This window comes from Astatotilapia calliptera, chromosome 4 (genome assembly GCF_900246225.1).
Source record: "Astatotilapia calliptera chromosome 4, fAstCal1.2, whole genome shotgun sequence".
Taxonomy (NCBI): Eukaryota; Metazoa; Chordata; class Actinopteri; order Cichliformes; family Cichlidae; genus Astatotilapia; species Astatotilapia calliptera.
This window is the reverse complement of record NC_039305.1, coordinates 8,815,690-8,835,601: the sequence shown is the minus strand read 5'-3', so window position 1 is coordinate 8,835,601 and position 19,912 is coordinate 8,815,690. Positions and strand designations below refer to the sequence as shown.

At 40.0% G+C, this 19,912-nt stretch overlaps 2 protein-coding genes across 2 annotated transcripts; one reads left to right on the top strand and one right to left on the bottom strand.

Moving 5' to 3' along the window:
- Positions 1–2,061: 2,061 nt before the first annotated feature.
- Positions 2,062–7,970, bottom strand: wnt9b (wingless-type MMTV integration site family, member 9B). The gene is made up of 4 exons (XM_026164430.1): positions 7,788–7,970; positions 7,120–7,373; positions 5,421–5,686; positions 2,062–4,050 (listed from the first exon to the last, which is right to left on the bottom strand). The coding sequence occupies exons 1-4, from the start codon at positions 7,871–7,873 to the stop codon at positions 3,589–3,591; spliced, it is 1,068 nt and encodes a 355-aa protein (XP_026020215.1). The 5' UTR covers positions 7,874–7,970; the 3' UTR covers positions 2,062–3,588.
- Positions 7,971–10,066: 2,096 nt separating this feature from the next.
- Positions 10,067–19,566, top strand: arf2a (ARF GTPase 2a). Its single transcript, XM_026164431.1, has 5 exons — positions 10,067–10,144; positions 17,896–18,050; positions 18,181–18,291; positions 18,378–18,502; positions 18,886–19,566. Exons 2-5 carry the CDS (start codon positions 17,906–17,908, stop codon positions 19,045–19,047), a joined length of 543 nt encoding a protein of 180 aa, XP_026020216.1. The 5' UTR covers positions 10,067–10,144; positions 17,896–17,905; the 3' UTR covers positions 19,048–19,566.
- The last annotated feature ends 346 nt before the right edge of the window (positions 19,567–19,912 follow it).

Here is a 19,912-nt window from a genome sequence, read left to right as displayed (position 1 = left end):
TGGCAGGGTGACTATAGCCCACACCCGCACATGAAGACCTCACTACAAACACGGCTGAAGTGACCACAGGTGTGCACTCGTCAAGTATGCTCACACACACATATGCAAAAACTGTTTCGCCCTCACCTGTCTGCTGTCAGGACTCTTTCAAACACATACACAGGCGCTTGGCTATTGCACCTCTGCTCAGTCCAGCCTCCCCACCCAGCTCAAAGCTCCCCACCCCTGGGGCTTGTGCGTGCGAATCCGGCCGTGGACTCAGCAGCCCCCATCGCTGCGCCCCCTCCAGTGAGGGTAGTGAGGGAAATGAAAGCTTTAGGAGTTCATTATAAAACAACAAGAGCAGCAGCAGGGGATAGGCCTCCCGGGGCCACAAGCTATCCCTTCTCATCCCTCCATCCTCATCTTTTTCCTTCATGTCCCTCAATATCTAAACCCTGCTCCACCTTTCTTTCCGTGACACACTCCGCCGTCTTGCTCTTTATCCTGCAGCTTTTTAATACATGACATTCATGATGAATAAAGTTAAATATTGATCTGGATTATTATAATATGATGAGTTAATGTGGTGAGTCAGTAGTCTGACCACACGAACTGGTTTGACCTCAGTCATTGGAGAGATGCTGACGCATTTTGTGTACTGCTGAACTGAATTTTTCAACTTTATTGTTTGAGAAGGGAAATTAGTTTTGCAGCAAAGGACACATTCAAAAGTTCAAAGAGGCAATACAATATAGTTGCTGGACAGACCAAAGAATCTTGCTGCGGTCCAGTGGAGATCACATATCACTAAAGTATGAACTCTTCAATATCTAAAAAAAAAACAAAACTGCCCTATTTAACCAAGTGATTCTTTAAATGATCATGTTAGCTTAAGGCTTTGGGAAAGTATGTGAAACTGTCCTAAAGACTATGGGAAACAAAAAAGGTGAAATATCATAAAGTCAGAGTTAGAGTAAGCCGCTGGTGATTCATAGTAAGCAGTGGTGCATTTTATTGCTTGAGGTAAAATACCTTTAAAGGCTCTGCAGTGGCTTTAACGAGCTGTCAGAATTCAAATCACTAAAGCCGGATATGTATCATAGTGAAAATACATGAAGTTTAGTAAAACTGAAACTTTGAATATTTGCATACATATGTTTGGTTTTGGAATAGTTTTCGACAAAAACAAGAAAACATTTAAGATTTTTTTTCTCTATTACCCAAGCTAACCTTTCCCTATTTCCCCAAGGTGACATTTGGCTCTCCATAAAGTTTTGCCATTAAAGCAAACAGCTGTTTTTTTCTTCTATGCAAGGTAGTCCTAAAAATTCATTAAAATATCTGAACAGCCAAGACAAGTTTACTCATCTTACTTAAAAACTAATTTGCCCCAACAATAACTTGCTCTACATCAATAATATAAAGTAATTAAAAAAATTATCTTATAATTTACTGCAATGCTTTGGGTTTTAAGTGAATGTTCTAATAAGGAATAATAATGCGTAATCACAGTAATTAGAGAGAAACATCAAAAGCACCAGAGAGCACACTATAAATACCTTATACAATAGCCCTCTGTATGCTGTAGGTTCACTGATGCCTTGCAAATGAGTGGAAAGTTATGATTCAGGGATAATAGCACATAAACTGCTCTCATCATCGTTGTGGGGCGGTCGATTGTAACTTTCTAATGGTGAATTGGGGGTCAAATGCTCTGAAAGACAGCGCTCCTCTGAGTCACCACCTTTGTCATCATCTGCATTATGGTTGTCATCGCGGCTGGTGCGCTGGCCAGAGGCACAACACCTGTAAGCGTGTTCTCCGCGCATGCAGCCCTCGCCTTTCGGTTGGGCGGTTGATGGCGATGCAGCACGACCACAGGATTTTCAGATGAAAAGGAGGCCAGGCCACCATGAGCAGGAAGTGGTTTTTTGCTCAGTCGATGCACAGAGCCGTGTTTCGGGCAGGTGTATTGCGCTCGCTTCCTTGTTGCGTGTGAAGTGTGTGTGTGCGCATGGTTTAGTGTGTTTGCCTGCAGCAACTGAGCAAGACACAACAAAACACGTAGGCCTTGTGACTCGTTGTCCATTTATTAACCTTATTTGTTTTAAATAAGAATGTAAAGCAACTAGATTTTTATAAAAACTTGCTTTGGAAAAATGAGTATTCATATATTACCAAATTAAAAAGAGCTGTACAAACATCTCAAATATGATATTTATAACGAATGCAGAGGGGAAAACATGTATCTACAGAGAGGATAACTCTGCATAGCTCATAAATCTTACTGATATTTGCCAAAAGATGAAGTGAGGTAGAAAATTATGATTCCACATTGTCAGACGCCAGGACCCCTGACATGAGTTATACTCAGATTATATATACAGTTCAGAGTCCCTCAGAGAAAACATTAACTGGCCAATAAAAACAAACCTTTGGGGTCCGGCACGCACTTTTGACCTGCACACATGGACACATTGAAGTTGAATATATAAGGGTAGTAAACTGGGTGATTGTCTTTGATTAGCAATTTTAGCAAATAAGGAGCATGATTAGCCCACTTCAAAGGCAGTCAGAACAAAGACGTGGCTAAATTAGACTTTGAAGACCAAATGGTTCGGCCAAATAATTTTAAACTTGAAAGCATAGCAAAGTGTGTGTTTCTATAAACAGCAGAATTAGAAGAGCCAGGCTGGTATGCTGATAAATTAAGAAAAAAAGTGATCTTTAACCACAGTGTTTGGTGTTTCCCTCACTATTGCCCCAGGTATTTCCCTTTGTTCTACTGAGCCCACATTAGTCCACATGTAAAGATTTCCATAGACATTTCCATAAGAGCAACTGAAAGCCAGCTTCTCTGCTTGCACAATAAGCTTCTCATGCATCAGTTACAATGTAGGTTGTGTGGCATTAATCACTGCTCAAAGCTTCCAGTGATTCTTTCTAATCATATATTTAGGCCTAAAGACAAACAATTCATAATGCACATAGGATCTCATGATGCAAGAGCAACTTAAGTGCTTTTTAGTCAGGACTGAACTTTAGCTAAAAGTTCACCACAGCAGACAGAAAGTCAGACAGGTAGGTTCCTTTAAAGGCTATTTTAGCCTCATTGATAACAATTGATTCCAAGAATTAAAATATAAAGCAGCAGTACAACAAAACTGGCACAATAAATAGTGAAATGGAGGGAGACAATTACAACACAACAAAATCCCTTTTAGAGCTTCCTTGCAGACAGGATTCAGCATCCGATGTCTTCCAGTCCGGTCCAGTACCTGCTGTAAGAGCATTTTCCCTCCTCATCCTCAGGAGAGTGAGATTTCAGTGCATTCAGCGAGAGAAAAGCAGGGTAGTTTGAAAACATCCTCACCTACAGTAAGCTGTTGCATATCAATTTAGTGACTATAACCAGCAGTATAATATTATTACATTTGTATATTCCATGCAGTTCACAATCCCTTAGTGTTAAGTGTCTATAGGAGATTACAGTTCAGTCCTGTCCATGATCAGTGATTCATTTTTTTTTTTAAATCACATTTTCCATTGACTCAAAGGATCATTCTTTATTCAGGTCTTTGCAAATGTCTTTATCTCATCATGCAGCTATGCATTTTTGCAGGTATATACCTCCTCCTCTCTCACACATGTCTGACACTCCACGTGGCAGCACCAGCGTACCTGGCAGTGGCAAGACAGGCTGGTGAGGCGCATGGCTGTGTTATAACCACGTCCGCAGCACAGACTCTGACAGCTTGTGTCTTTGGCGCACGAACGGCCACCTGTACCAGGGGAGTAGCGAGAGGGCCTGCAGAAGCTGGGGGAGTCTTCCAGGTAGACCAGGTCGGTAGTCCGGAGGCTCTGACCTTGGCGACGGGGGCTTGCGAGTTCGGTCTCCCCGGTGGCTGCGTTGGTGACGCTCAGCACTCGCACAGCAGTGTCGTATCGATACTTCAACAGGCGTCCAGTGTCGTGAAAAGGAGACAGCTGCTTCCAGCAAGTCCGTACAGCACAAGAGCCGGAGACACCATGGCACTTGCAGGTTGTTTTCAGTCCGCTCTTCACTGCCTGGGATAAGATGGGAGGTTGAGGGGGGTAGGAATTGGAGGGAAAAAGGGAAGAAATGTCAGTTCCTTCACTTTGATTCATTACCTGGCCTCTTATCTGGGAGGTCTATCTGGCAAGAGTGAGACAATTTCCTGCAGGGTGCATAGGGGGTTAGGAGTGGTGGTCCGCCAATATGTGCCTTTAGCTCACCTCAGTCAAAAATTTGACATAATGGATTGAAAGATGCTGTTCAGCATGTCATATTTCACCCCGCATTTCTCACTTGGACAGCTCTTGCTATTTTTTTTTCCTCGGTGTGTTGAAACTAGCTCTGTCGGCTTCTCTCCTGCCTCTTTCCTAAAGCCTGAGGCAGAGGTGACAAACAGGGGCGAGTGGAATCTCTCCACCCTGTTTTTAGTACATGCCTGCTCATGGAAAACATCAATAAGAATTTCTGCGCAAGAAGTGCCAAAAACATAATGCAGCATTTGGTAGTGGTGCCCCTCATTTAGGTTAATAGTTCACTGAGCTTGATGGTCAGTGATGAGAGCAATCACTCAGCCTGAGAGCTGCTGTCTTTGCAGAGGCCAGAGACAGGTCATACAGAGAGACCCAGAGGGTACTTCTAGGTACTTCTGCTCAGTTCCTCCTTTTGCAGGCATGAACCCCTCGGGGGCTTCAGAACACCATTAATGTGAGATGAGGGATGCCGACCACTTTAAGTTTTTGTTAACATGGCTCCTGGTCTCTTCTGGCCACACTGGTGTCAACTGAGGAAAACATTTAACTCAGTAAAGATTAGATAAGATAGTTGTGTTTTTCCTTTTTCTCCACATCAGCTTTGTCTAGGTGTGAGCTACAGGAGTAGGACCCTGGGGCCTGCTATTTCACAGCTACACAGTGGTGGTTATGAACATTAGGTGGATTTATGAAGAGCACAGTGATCCAGTAAGTGGAAAAAAATGCTTGCTCGTATATTAAAAAGAGGCCACGGTTATAATCGTTCTCTCTGAAATGAGACCTTTAATTTTCTGCTGGCCCGCACAGCAAGCTTTATCATGCCTGAAAACACCTGGCTCCAACCATCCCACAGCCATCTTGTCTCCTCACTACAACTGCCTCACCCTCTGCCTCTGTATTATCCGCTCGGGCCGATGACAGCACCAAATCAGAGAGCATTTATCTGGCTGGCACCATGAAAAATATAGAGGCGAGGATTACAGTTCAATAACATTTGATACTCGGGACTGCGTCAGAGGTGTAATTGTCAGGTAAAATCGCAGAACAATTAATCGAACTGAGTGTTGCTAAGGCGTACGTTTTGTCGCCTCAGGCTTCAAGGAGTAAGCTGTTTTGCTGCAGAATAATTGATGTAATATTTCTACACTCACCCGAATTCCAACGTTGATGTTGTGGGCATCCACCAGAGCCCTCAGGTCCTTGCTGACCCTCTTTTGGCCGAGGAACTTTTTGAGAAACTTGGTGCTGTATTTCAGGTTGTCACCACAGACCCCCCACTGCCACGCTTCCCGATGCTGGATCCCGGGGGAATCGTCACAAGTGCACCTCTCCATTCGACCTGAGCTGCATGCTTTGGCAAGTGCATGGGTCAGTGCTGCAGAGGACACAGCCAGCAGGAATGCAGTCTCCTTGAAAGCTGTGGCAGAGGGATCAGGGGAGGTGGAAGAAAAGAAAAAATATTTAAAGCTACATTTTTTCAAGGCTTTGGATGCAAAAGCTATTGGTGCTCTGAAACATTTGCTCTGAAAGAACAAAATTTACGACAAAATGCTTTTTGCGTCACCGATTAACCTTTTAAGCCAGAATGTTTACAGAGGACTCGATGCGTTGTCAGGGTTTACAACAACATCAGCAATTCTGCAAGTTTTCTTACGTCGCAATTCCTCTCCTGACATTTCCTTTTGGTTTTGCACTGTTATTTGCTTCACCCAGAGCCATCACCATGGTATATTTTGATCCAATTAATTATTATTTTGACTAGGAAGGATTTTCCCAGATGAAAGTGGGTAATCACGCCACCCTTTTCCTCTGGGAATGGCCACTTTCCCGAGATAAAAATAACCACAGGGCTTGAGCACTCTGCACCGCACCACATTTCTTGGCTTTCTACTCCCTCATTACCTCTGTGCTGACCTGTTCATGTTCTCCCACACGCTGATATCCATATGCATAAAGCTTAGAAGATCCTAAAGGAGTTTATGTGCACAGGAGGGATTTTGAGCTATATGCAATATGGTGATCCAACGGTAGCTAATCAATAGGTGTATCAAGCCATGTAAATTATAAAGTATTCAAGTAAGCAGCTTCTCAAAAACTTTAAAAGGTTGTATCAAGTCAAGGGGTTCAGAGGAGTTACCGAGTGTTATCTTGACACATTCTTTGGTATACAGAATGACTTAGGAACATTTTTAACTTTAAATGAGATGAAGAAAATTAATTTTGTCACTGGTTTTCTCAAGCAAAATAACTTACCAAGCTTTTTTTTATATACAGGAATCATTTTCAGCACTTTGCTGCAAATAGTTGAAGCTCATGTCTCAATTGTTTATTTAGAAATGCAACAAACGACTATTAGGAACAAAACAAAGAACCTGTAAAACCTTATAAACGGGTGTATATTCAGTTTCTATCTTGTACAGCATGTAATACATCTTATTGAAAAAGTTGCTTCCCTGTGTGAGAAAGGGGCTTGTAAAATGTTGTATTGTTTGAAATAAAATAGAAAATATCAGTTTAATTATTTCGTTAAATTTGAACAAGAAACCTTATTGTTTACAAACTTTTACAGCTGTTAAACTGGTGGTAAAACGTTTACGCATAAATTTTTTTACTGGTTCATTTTTCTCATTTTCACTTTTTGATTGATGAGCTTATGTCGACAAAAACATGCCTGCAGCACTACAGGTGTGCTTATCTATAAAACATCCTGTTCTTACTGCTCAGCCATGCACTGCAGGTAAATAAAGACGAAGACATATATAATTTGTAGTTAGATAAAAGAGAATTTCCGACTTTCTCAGTGACCTTGAGCAAGAACCCAAAATTGAGGAAAGTGTTAAAGTGGCTCACCTCTTTTCAGAAGACTTCCCCGACCATCCATGCTGCAGTTCCAGCGTTCGTTTCTGAACTGATACCGACACTCAAGGAGGCTGAGGCGCACCGACTCCCGAAGCGTCTCGGCTAAGCCCGGCTCCCTGCGACAGAGTCTCTTCTGTCTCCTCGTCAGAGTCATTTGTTCGCACTGCTTCAGGTGGGCCTTTCCTGATGGAGCTTCATTGGAAAACGGAGCTGGTAAAAACACCAGAGGTTCCCGACCTGTCAGTCTAGGATTATAGAAGAGGGGGAAAAATCACATTAGAAATTGTATGTGTGTGACAAAATACACCAACACTGCGTCCACAGTAATGAAACTATTCTGTCACCACTCCAGCATATGTTGTTATTACAAATGTGTTCCCACAACGGTATTTTCTCCCTCGAAGAAAATCCAGGAATAAAACTTTTATGTTCATTTACCTTAAAATACATTTGAAATTGCGAATATGGATTTTTTTTTTTTGTTTCAGTGGAACATATTAGCGTGTACATGGACTTCGAACAGCCCTATAAAAATATAATTACGCGTGCGTAATTCAGCTAAAGCTTGTAAAGGTTGTGGCTGTGGTCACTTCTAATGATTTAAACAGAAAAGCCAAACAACCGAGATGAAATGTACAAGTAAAAGTTCATTGCCTGACCCAAAATAAGCTGCAGTGTGCGACAGAAGGATGCAGAGTGCAATGATTCGCAATAGGCAGGCGGTCCTCGGGAGCCTGGAGCGCATGATGCCGGGTTGGCGCTGTTCCTCATCTCGCTGATTCTTCAATAGAGAAAGTCCGTGCCGTTTGCTCGGCGCTTCTCTTTAAGGGGCCCCTCATGCACTCAGACCCTCAATCCGCTGCGCCAGGCGCCCTGGTCCGCTGGGAGGCAGGACTCTTAGGGGAGGGTACATCATCCTGCCGCACTGTCATTGGATTCTCTCAACATTGCTACTGTATGTTCCCTCCCACTGTAACGCCACCCAGAAGATGCAAGATCAGCTCATAATAATAATAATAATAATAATAATAATAATAATAATAATAATAATAATAATAATGATACAATTAAAACTTAATTAAAGTCGTGATTGAATCTAAAGTTTGAGTAGGACTGTCAGTTACCTGAAGCAATGAATAAACAGTAGAACTGTTCAGACATAGGGTCTATATGCATGATGATGGTTATCTAACAGCAAGCATCTGTCTGATCAAAGGGGCTCAGAAAGCAAAAAGATTTTTTCTTTGCTTAACATATAAGTTCTTATATTGTATTATTAAAGAGTATAAATTCAGTGATCCTGCAAACACACTGAAAGAAAAAAAAAAGGATTTAAAAAAAACCCCGCATGGCTAGAAAGCAAAGGATCCGTGTCTGAAAATAGTTCTGAAATTAAAGGACAGAATCAGACACTGAAGTCTGTTATTCCAATCAAACCTATTCCATCTGGTCCCAAACAGTCGAAGGAAAAAAAAAGAAAAAGAAAAAACAGGCATGGATGGAGCCCCATCTAGAGGATTTTTGAAATAAAGAATAAATCTGGGAATACAAATGAACGTAGAGACAATAATACTAATGGTTTGGTTGTGTATCTACATTTGATTCACGTTTAAGCTAAAGAAGGAGGCATGGAGGGTTTTTTTTTGTTAAGGCAGTCCCATCCTTTAATGGAAAAGTCTGTCAAATTATGTTGTAAATTATAGCTTAATACTCAATAATATTACTTTATCAATTTTTTAGTAATTATATGATTGGATATATCCATCCAGAGGCCAACAGCAAAAGTCTTGAGTAATCCCTAATTTTTTTATATTTTGCGAGAAAAATAGGTGATGTCTGCAAACACAGGAATACAGTCTATACGGGAAAAACTGAATTTGCACAATACTGACCAGCTGAAAAGTCAATATTTGGGATGGTTGCCTTTATTCTTCAATGCAGCCTGAAATCATCATGCTGAAAAGGGAAGCTGTTGCCAACACTCCCCATAGTATTGGTTTAGAAGTTTAGAAGATACTGAATGTATAGTTCAATCAATATTGACAAGATTCCCAATGCCACTGGCTAAAATGAAGCTCCAAATCATTGTGGAGTCTCCACTATGTTTTGTACATGCTCCTCTCCTGAACTCCTCTGTACTAATTATGATTTGAACCAAAAATGTTTAATTTGATTTTTTTTTTCTCTTCAAATAAATCAATAAATCTTGAGTCCAGCTGTTGCCTGATTTGCCATACCTGAGTCTTTGTTTCCTGAATTAGATGGATCAATTATAGGATCATCTCAATCCCATCTCTCAGGTCCTGTGTCAGTCTTTGGGAGGATTTTTTCTTTTTCTGAAGGACATGACTTTCAGAAACTCTTCATCTGCCGTAGATAGTTTTTTCTTTATAGGGTTTTTTTTTTCAAGCCAGCCACTACTTCTTCTGTCCTCAACTTGTCTAGTTTCATCAAATTCGTTCAAGGACATCAACCCAGGTTATGTCAGATTTCTGGATAATAATCTTTTGGGAATCACCTTGTTAGTGATTGTTTATGTGTTTTCTTTGTTACTTTTTATAGATTCACCTAGAATTGTGGTAACAGATGTGCTTTTGCAACAGATTGCTAGTAACAAAGTGCCTATAGACATAGTTCAAAATTATTTATTTGCTAGGTTATTAATATAACCTTGCTACACAAAATAACTTATTATTTAAAATTTATTTAAAATGAGTGGAAAGGCAGCCAAATGTCCAAAGGAAAAAAAAGTTTAAAGACCTCGGAAAGCCTGGAGGATTATTGCTGAAGACTATGTTTTTTTAAGATACTGAAGACTTTTGCAGTCCTGCACTAAGCTTGTAATGTCACCTTCTCACCATTTGGTGAAGCAAACCCTCGATTTTAATGTTTTCAGCCGCTTCAAATCACACGAAGAAGAAAATGGTGACGAAGAAGAACACGACGTCGCCGGAAAACGCCATTTTGTTGTTGAACCGGATCGGTGGTGTAGAAGCATCGAGAAGCGCCAGTGAAGGTAACATTTTTCTTTTCATTGAAAAATACTATATAGTTAAGCCTTATGAATATGTATTTCATTTGAACACAGAAGAAGGCCGCTGATGTTTAAGTCCTGCAGCTCGGTTGGTTTGAAGTTGTAGACGCTTTGAGCAGGATACTTTAAAGTTCATAAGCTGTTTCCTTAGCAGTTTAACTTTAGCACCATTGTGTTGACTTAAGAAGTTTTTGACCGCTGGATACACACCCTTATTAAACAGTAATCAATAACTGTATTAGGCGGTGGCGTTTTTGAGCTCACTGTGATCTAAATGGCTAATATTACGCGTTATTCCGCTGGTTCTCGACCATAGCACAGTTAGCAAGCTAGCGTCAATGAGCTGTCACTTAGCGTTAACGTCACACAGCTCCAACTCACCCATAAAACCTTAAAGGAGATTAAAATAATTTCTTTTCTACTGCTTGGTGGCTTAAAGTTGCCACCAGCGCCATTTAAATTGCACCAGAGCACTGAAACTGAAATTTGTGTTTATTTATTTTTTGTTAATCAAAACGTTTCGTCTTACGGGGGTTGAGCGGCTGACCAAACTGAGGGACAGGTTTGAAACACAGAGTTAAGTAATAATAGTCAGTGGTTTAAAGACACTTTTAAGAGTTTTTGTCACCCAAAGGTTCCCAAAAAACCCCAAAAAACTTCGCAGAAACAGTCGCACCTCTTTCATTGAATGGAAGGATGGGTGGCGCTTCACCTCTGTGATCCTGTCAGTCCTGTTTACTCAAAGAACTGCTTTACACCTACTGAACATCACTTCCTCATTCCTCGGACCAAAAGCATGATGTTTGAGGATTTATAGGAAGCTGAATGCACTGCTGCTTCCCATGAGGTTCTTGGAAAGGTCACAGCACAGTAACTGGACCATTTTGGATAGAGTGAGTTGTGAAATTTTCAAACTCATCTTTTTTTCCTCTTTTTTTTTAAAGTGGTGACGTCACTCTCCCACCCAGCAGTGACCATCCCTCCTTAATTCGCCTAATTTGCTGCAAACTAAGCAACTTTGTCACTAGACTTGGTGACTTTTAATACCCCGTTAGCTGTCTTTTCCTGGCTCATAATGACCCTGTGTGGGTTTGAGTAAGCTCAAGAGCATGGTTAGTCCACTTGTAGTAATGGTGATGAGTCTGTCTTCGATCACTTAACAGAAATTTGTCAAATTTCCTGCTATTTATGACTAATTGATTGAAAAGGTGTATTTAAGTAATGCACTGCTTTAAAAAATGGAAAACCTTGCCTTCTAAGCAACCAGTAAAGCACATATAGACAGTGCTCCTCTGTGAGGGAGGATCAAACTTTCTTGCAGAATCCAAGTGAAGTGCACTTCTGCACTTTGTAACTTTATCCCAGAGTTTACATGTAAACACAGACATTTTTTGCGGTTATAAAATTAAGCACAAGTCACCAGCCTTTTAACGTTAATGCTGCTTGCAGGGGTGTGTATGTGCATCATGTGCTCAACCCAAGAACCACACCTACCTTTAAACTACCAAAAGTGACCAGGTATGAGTCAGCGTCTCAACACAAAGTCTAGAGTTGATGTATGAAAACGGTTTTGACAGTAGGCATCAATTGATACTGAACTCCCTTAGGTCCATAATTATTCATTTCATTAACATTACAAGACTCGAGTGTGCATTAACTGGCCTAATATAGAGCTGGAAAAAATGTTACTTTCATCTATTTTTATAAGATTCTGTTCCATTGCTAATTTTTCTTTCAGCAATAATTACTTACTGTAGGATAATAATTAATATTTTTTCCCACAGTATTTTTAAATAAACTAATCTTTAATATTTTTTTCAGTCTTTCAGCTCTTCAAAAAACCTTCAGTCTTTGAATGATTAGCTAACACTGTAATGTTACATAACAGAGAAAAGACAAATATTGACCTCTGATGTGATACCGTAAAGCTGTCTTGTTTCCTGAAAGGCTGCTTGCTGATTCCAGTATGTTATTCTACCTCTAATATTTGTTTTTCTCAGTTCATAATAGCTTAGGAGATCCTATTATCTTTCCTTTTTTATTATTATTTTTCTCCCCAAACATGCATATTAATATTTTGAAATTTAAAATTTTAGTGCTCACCTCAAAAAGCACTTTAATTTGTTGATGAAATCGATCACTTTTTATAGTGTCCCTAAATATCGGTTTTCTAAACATAATTAATGCTTTCTGTTTGTGAAACTGAGAGTGGGATGCATCCCAGAGCTCAATGCTGAAAAGATAACAGTAAATTTAGTTGGCAGTAAATCCACATATTCCAAATCTCTCTGTTAAATCGGTCCTTTTCTTTTCCTCACGCTGGAGGCCGATGCATTAATGTCGCGGTGAGCTTGTAACACTCGATTCTGGTGTTTTGTTTTGGGGGGTTTTCTTGTTTTTAGACTACCGCTATTTTTATCAAGCTTCAGGCATGCAAAAAGTCGGTGTTTATCGTGTGCATTCAGTGGGCGTTTTGAGGAAGTTTTTTTGGCACTGTTAAATTCGCGTCTTGGGTTTACCACATTCTTGCCAGATGATCAGCAGGAGCTGCTGGTCTCAAGTACATGTTGTAGCTGTGAAATGACTACAAAATACTGTTCACGCTTACAGTCAACAAACGGCGTACATTTGACCAAACGGAAGTGCTCATATTAATCCAGCTGTTGCCACTGGCCACATTATAACTCAAGTTTTACTTGCGCTGTATGCTCACATGTATGCTGTGATTACAGCTTGCAGTAGTGTAAAGACAATGATGGGCATTTACTGTCTTTCTTTTCTAAAGAAAAACTGTAATGGCAATTTATTACATCTAGTGACACAACATGAGTCAAATATAATAACAGAAGTAAACCTATGGTAGTGTTTTCAATGGAATATAATTGCTTAGCACTTTAGTTCCACAGTAACAAAAGGAACTTAACTTTAAAGTAACTCTTCAGTTGAATTTGAACATTATTTTTATTTGTATGTTGTATGTATTTGTATATGTATGGTACAGCTTTTTAGCAAGTTGGTTAAAGCGCTGCTTTTCCACCATGTAACCTTATTGGCAGGTTTCATCCACTGTTTGTTTCCTGTCATACAGAGTCTGTCAAGCCAGTGCTGCAGTAGTGGTGCTGTAGAAGGTGTAAGTGTTCACCTTTTTAGCCAATAACCCGTGAGTGACACATGTCTCTCGCTTTCAGATATGTCTGGGCTTGTTGTTGTGCATACTTAGGAATGTAAACACATGGTACATGAGATCTTTTTTTTTCTTTTTTTATCTCTCCCTTTTCTTTTTTTTTAATAGCACATAAAAATGTAAATAGAGTGCACAGCCCTAAGCCTGGTGTTTTCAAAGCTACTGAGTGGTCGTCCTGTGTTCTGCCTGCTGGACGCTACACAGTGCTCTTGGCTGTGTCATTTCCAAAGTGAGAACACAGCAGATGCTCACAAGCTCCAGCTTTATGCTACATGTGAGAAATAACAACTTTGGGGAGTGTCTCACCGTGATCTGACTTTTTCAGTAGTTTGTGTGAAAACAACTTAAGCCTCCCTTTTTTAAAAAATTGTATTTTATTTTTTTCAAGGGAAAAACTTAATTTTACTGACTAGAAATACTAGAATTTAACACTAAACTGCACTGATTAGAACAGGTGTGATCCGTACAACTTTCCACCCTGCTGGTTAAGAACATTTTGGCTTCTTGCAACTCTTGTATTTCTTCTCCCAGCTATTAAAGTGACCTTTAATTTTTTAGGTGATTAATCCTATACATACCCTTATCCAGTATATATCATTTATCCCTATTAAAGGTATAAAAATGGTATTTAAAAAAAGGTATAAAAATGGATCTCATCCAAGTTTACACCAAATAAACTGCTGAGCAGCACAAGTTGGTTTGTTCTGTCTCATAGTCGTCATGAAACGTTTTGTAAAAGCCCTAAATCAAGAAGCAGGGTTTATGAGGAATAAAAGAAATTTTTGGTAAAAAATTATTTAAGCTGCAAATTTACTTTATGAAAACAATATCTAGTAAGGGTGTATGGTTTCCTGTATGGTTTGGGTAAAGAGTAAGTTTACAGGTTAATGTTTCGATGACATATTATTTTTCAAACAGTATCAAATCTATGTGCTTACACCTGTGCCTCAGACTTTGAAGATGAGACCACAATTTATGAGAAAAAGCAGAATTTCTGGCATTTCAAAAGGATTAAAATAAAAATGTTTTCCCTCTTCATCTGTATGTAGTGAAACCTCACCTCAGTAGTTCATCTGATCAGGTCATCTAACTAGGTTAAAAATGTGCTGTGCGACATTTCACTAAACTATATTAGCTAAATGAAATCTCTTCCGTCTTTTCTAAGTAGTTAACCAATTACTCCTTTGTTATTAAGACAACCTCTGTCAGCTTATTAAGTGTAATGCTTTGTACTGGTTCTTGTTTACCTTAGCCACAAGCTTGTTGGATACCCAGGACAAGCAGCACTGCCACTATGGCCTCTGTTTAACTTGGGAGGTGTGTTTGCAGCAGCCGTTTACTTGAAGGGCAAATATTGTTTCATTTTAGGGCCAGGAGGATGTTACAGAAGTGCTTTTTACGGTCATTAACACTGACACAATAAGGAATATAGGGAACAATAATAATGACACTTTCCTGCATGAGATTCTTGTAAGCAAGTAAAATTTTATTTATATAGCACATTTCTAGATAAAAAGATCACAGTGCTTCACAAGGTATAAAACAAGATCTCAGGGATCTACTGGGGACATAGGGCTGTAAAAGTTCAATGATGTAGGCTGGTGCTTGTCCTTGAAGAGCTTTAAATGTCAGAACCAGTATCTTAAAATGGACTCTTAATTCAACGGGGAGCCAGCGCAACTGTATAAGCAACGATGTTACATGAGAGTACTTAGTAGGGGTGCAGCGATACACAAAATTCACGGTTCGGTTCGATACTTTGGTGTCACGGTTCGATATTTTTTCGATACAAAAAAATGTTCATGCATTTTTAATTTGTCATTTATTAAAATTATAAATATATATTTTAACTCAAAAGTACAGTTTTTAAATTTAACCCTAACCCTTGTGCGTGTTTTTTATTTTGACAGCGAATGCGCACCTGCGGACCACTTATGTGCAGCCCTGGTTATTTAGCTCATCATATTGCAGCCACAGAAATTCTTTTGTCCATGAAACCATAAAGCTGCACTTTCTTTTTGCCTTATAGTCTGATTTGTCATAACTTCTCCGTTTTGTGGTAAGCTTTTCTTTGGCTGTCACTTCTTCACCCTGACCTGTCTTATTTGGCTCAGCAGAACTGAAATGCTTTTACACACGCACTCACATAAGCTCAGCGATTCTCTGCGCGATCAACCTCTCACATGTTTAAGCTGCGGGAGATTTCACTTGTCATGTTTGCATAGTAAGCTAACGATTAATAAGACGATGTCAGAGGAATTGGTGCACAAATTATCATCACTCACAGATCAGTGCTGTCGCTCTCTATACACAGTTCGCACGATTGCAAAGTGAAAGCAAAAAAACAAGCGCAAATTCAAACGCGACTTCAATATGTCACATATTGACAGTGGCTCACCGATGCCAATGACATAATTACCCAGCTACATTTCTGAAAGAATGCAAAAGCATTGACATATATTTTTCCTACAATAGCCCGACGGGCAGGGAAGAGATAGATTTTGGTAGCCCGACTGAAAAAATCGCTAGCTCCGGGACGTCGGGCTAGCGATATTGCAAGCCCTGTATCTGATTGAGGAATCACTCATCTTTGGAAAAGAGAGTTTATTACAGAGAAATGGCTCTTTCCAAAATAAAAGCTATACTATCCGCTTCTTCTGGGCTATATTCTCAGCAGCATAAGGAGAATCATGTGCTAACAGCTGTCTAAATGACTCGGGTAAAGTTAGTAGCATGCATGCTTGTTGTTTTTGTCTGCTTCCACTTGTCTTTGCACTAGGATGATGTCAGCGTAAATGTGCAGTCATATTCGTTGTGTTCCCACTAGTGCTTTCAGGTTAATCTCGTTGAAATGACCTTAACGCCACAACACGGCAAATCTCCGTTAACGAGCTACCGCCGATCGCTCCGTGCATGGGGCTAGACGGCCAACACGTTAACGAGCTAACTGCGCTAACACGCTAGCTCCCACCCATGTAATTGAGCATTGCATGGCACATCCAACATACTGTTTTACTTTAGTCCATGACTCGCTTACCTTCAGGGTCATACGTCACATAAAAACCAAAATAATTCCAAACGCCAGATCTGAATGAGGGTCAATTTGCCTGTTGCAAGGAGAGCTTAACTTCTGTCTCGCTAGCTTGACCTGCGCTCTTCCTTCTGACTGTGTTGAGCGCTCAGTGGATCTGCGCTGGACAGTGCAGCCTAGGCGGAGTAGTCGAACACAGATTCACTGAGCGCTCAACACAGACAGCATCGTCAGAAGGAAAATTGATAAAATAAATTACAAATGTTGTATTGTTCGATACATATGCGTACCGAACCGAAAGCACTGTATCAAACGATTCAATATCGATACGAATATCGTTGCACCCCTAGTACTTAGATGTTTTTGTCAGAAGCCTTGCTGCAGCATTTTGGACAATCTGCAGACGCTTCAGGGAGTTTTTGTTTAGACATGTAAACAGTGAATTACAGTAGTCCAATCGTGATGAAATGAATGCACGAATAACAATCTCCAGTTCAGTATGAGATACTATAGGGCTCAGTTTAGAAATGTTTCTTAAATGATAGAAGCATGACCGAACCAGAGATTTGACGTGGACATTCAGGGTAATAGCAGAACCAAAGGTTACTCCTAGGTTCCTGATAGATGATTTCACAAATGTTGAAAGAGGACCAAGAGCATTCATTATGTTAGGTACATGTCTGTCTGGAGCACATACAAGGACTTCAGTCTTTTCTTCATTAAGTTGGAGGAAGTTGTCAGCCATCCAACCTTAGATGGATTCTAAGCACACATTTAGAATCTGCAGCTTAGAAACATCTTCAGGTTTAAAAGACACATATATCTGGATGTCGTCTGCATAGCAGTGGTAGCGAATGTCCTCAAAGGGGCTCAAAATGTAGAAACTTAACATCACCCTCTGATTAGGTTTGTTTGTGGCGACTAATTTCTAAGTTCACTTAACAAGGGGAAATCAGTTGGACTAAATGACTAATTTAAAACAAGAAAAACTTGGCTATCAAATTAATTTGAGAACCGTTTATAGGACAATGCCAAAAACTCTCGAAACAAAAGCATTTGAAACCATTAATCGCATTCTTCAGTAGGGAATCGAGCCACTTAACTGTGCAGCACTTTATATCATGGTTTCCAAATGTTGCACGTTTCTTCCGCGTTTATCCACAATCTTATTCTTTCACTTTTAAAATAACCAACAATAATTATTAAAAAGAATTAACAAAAAGACTCTGCCTAGACTAACAGATTCATGGTGTTTCTGATCAACGATGGTCCATCTTGTGGCAGATGGTTGCATAACGTTGCGCGACAATTTACCAGCATTTGGCGTCAGTGGAAACGTTTAATAATTGGATTAAATGACTAGAACGTCTGGCACGACTGACAGCAGCAACGGTTAATTGACTAGTTTCGCACATTCCTACTTCTGATGTCAGCACTTCAGCTGTGTTTGTGAAATTGCTTTTAGTTTGGTATCACATTATCAGAGACCTTGCAAACTGACAGTTTCTCCTCCTGCAGGTGAGACAAGATGGGAAATTTTGCTAGCCTTTTTAGTAAATTGTTTGGAAAGAAGGAGATGAGGATCCTGATGGTAGGACTGGATGCTGCTGGAAAGACCACCATCTTGTACAAGCTCAAACTGGGAGAAATTGTTACCACAATCCCTACCATTGGTGAGTCATCCCCCACATTGTAATGAGAATTTCATTGCTTGATACAAAACATTGAAATTTTGGCATTAAAAAAAGAAAAAAAGGCAACACACGGTTGAAACTTGTTTAAACCTTCCATCTCTCACTTTAGGTTTTAACGTTGAGACGGTAGAATACAAAAACATCAGTTTTACAGTGTGGGATGTCGGCGGTCAGGACAAGATCAGGCCGCTTTGGAGGCATTACTTCCAAAACACACAAGGTGAGATAACTTATCTTTTCCATTTTGGTGTATAAGAATTAGTTCATGGTTGCCCTCAAAACTGACCCTTTTTACTTTACTTTCAGGCCTCATCTTTGTAGTGGACAGTAATGACAGAGAGCGAGTGGGTGAGGCGAAGGAGGAGCTGATGCGAATGCTGGCTGAGGATGAGCTGAGAGATGCCGTGTTGCTCGTGTTTGCAAATAAACAGGTGAATTTGTGTTTGAGAAGTCAAAGAAGTCACCATATTTAACCCCCTTTCAGATGAAACTGTGCAGGATATTCAGAATTCATTACTAGAAATTACAGTTGTACTTGTATCAGGTGAAGGTTATTGTATTTATTTGAATACATCTTAATTTAAAATCACTCGAAGGTAAAAACTACACATCTGGCTGCATTACCTCACAACTACTTGCAAAAAATATATAAGATGTAAACATCTTATACATTTTTGAAATGTAAGGTCAATAATGATACAGTTTGTGGTTTCAACTCTCCTTTTTTTACTTCAAAATAAAAGCAAAGGCAAATTATTCGAGGTAACCTATCCAGGGGACGCTTGTTATTAACGGTTAATTTCTGCACCTGTAGGACCTGCCCAACGCCATGAATGCAGCTGAGCTTACAGACAAACTGGCCCTGCACTCCCTGCGTCACCGTAACTGGTATATCCAGGCCACATGTGCTACTACTGGAGACGGTCTCTACGAGGGTCTGGACTGGCTTTCAAGCCAGTTAAGGAACGCAAAATGATCAATCACTGCCAGCTCTGTGCGGTGTTTTGGGAGATTGCACTGGTCCTGGTCTCACGCTCTCCTCTTTTTTTTTCCCTCTATTTTTTCTGAAGCGTCGGGCCTTTTGGCTAGTGCTCCCCTGCATTTGTACTGTATGTGTGTGTTTGAGTATTTTTGGATGAACGGACGAACGACTGTGCATGTACGTGTGAGCTAAGTCGGAGCAGCCCTGCTGTGCCTTGAACACAGTTAGCTCTCAAGACATCTCATTCCTCCAGTGTCAGCACATCCAGAGGCACTGGTTCCCACAAAACAGAGAACAACACAACATTATTGCTGTGGGTCATCTGTCAAGAATGTTTAGAATCACAAAAACCAAAAGGTAACAACAATTAGGTTTTTACATCAGCCTGTCATATTAGAATTAAGACCATTTTCACAACTGTTTTTTTTCTCCTCTCAACCTTGCAAGATGCACTGTGCTATGTAACTAGTGTCATTTTTGGTAAAATAAAGTATAATGTGTTACATCCTGGAATAGTTCATGTTCTTTTGAAAATTATGCATTTTGACATTTTTAGGGACTGGATAAAGTTACATTAAAAAAATCTTTTAATTCCATAAACGTGTAGATCCTGTTGATAATCAGATTGTAATCGGAGTCGGTGTGTCTGTGAATCTTCCACATTAACTTCCTTAGATTTTACAAAATTCAGGTCACATCATTTTGCTTCTGATAGTTATCTGTTATTGCGTCTGTCTTTTCATGGGGTCTTAAGTTTTTTTTTGCAGAGGATTAGAAGAAGCATCATCACTGGGTCTACAAAAGGCAATAAATGTTGCATGTTTACATGTGTGGAGGAGAGTGTTGTAGCTACTAGGTC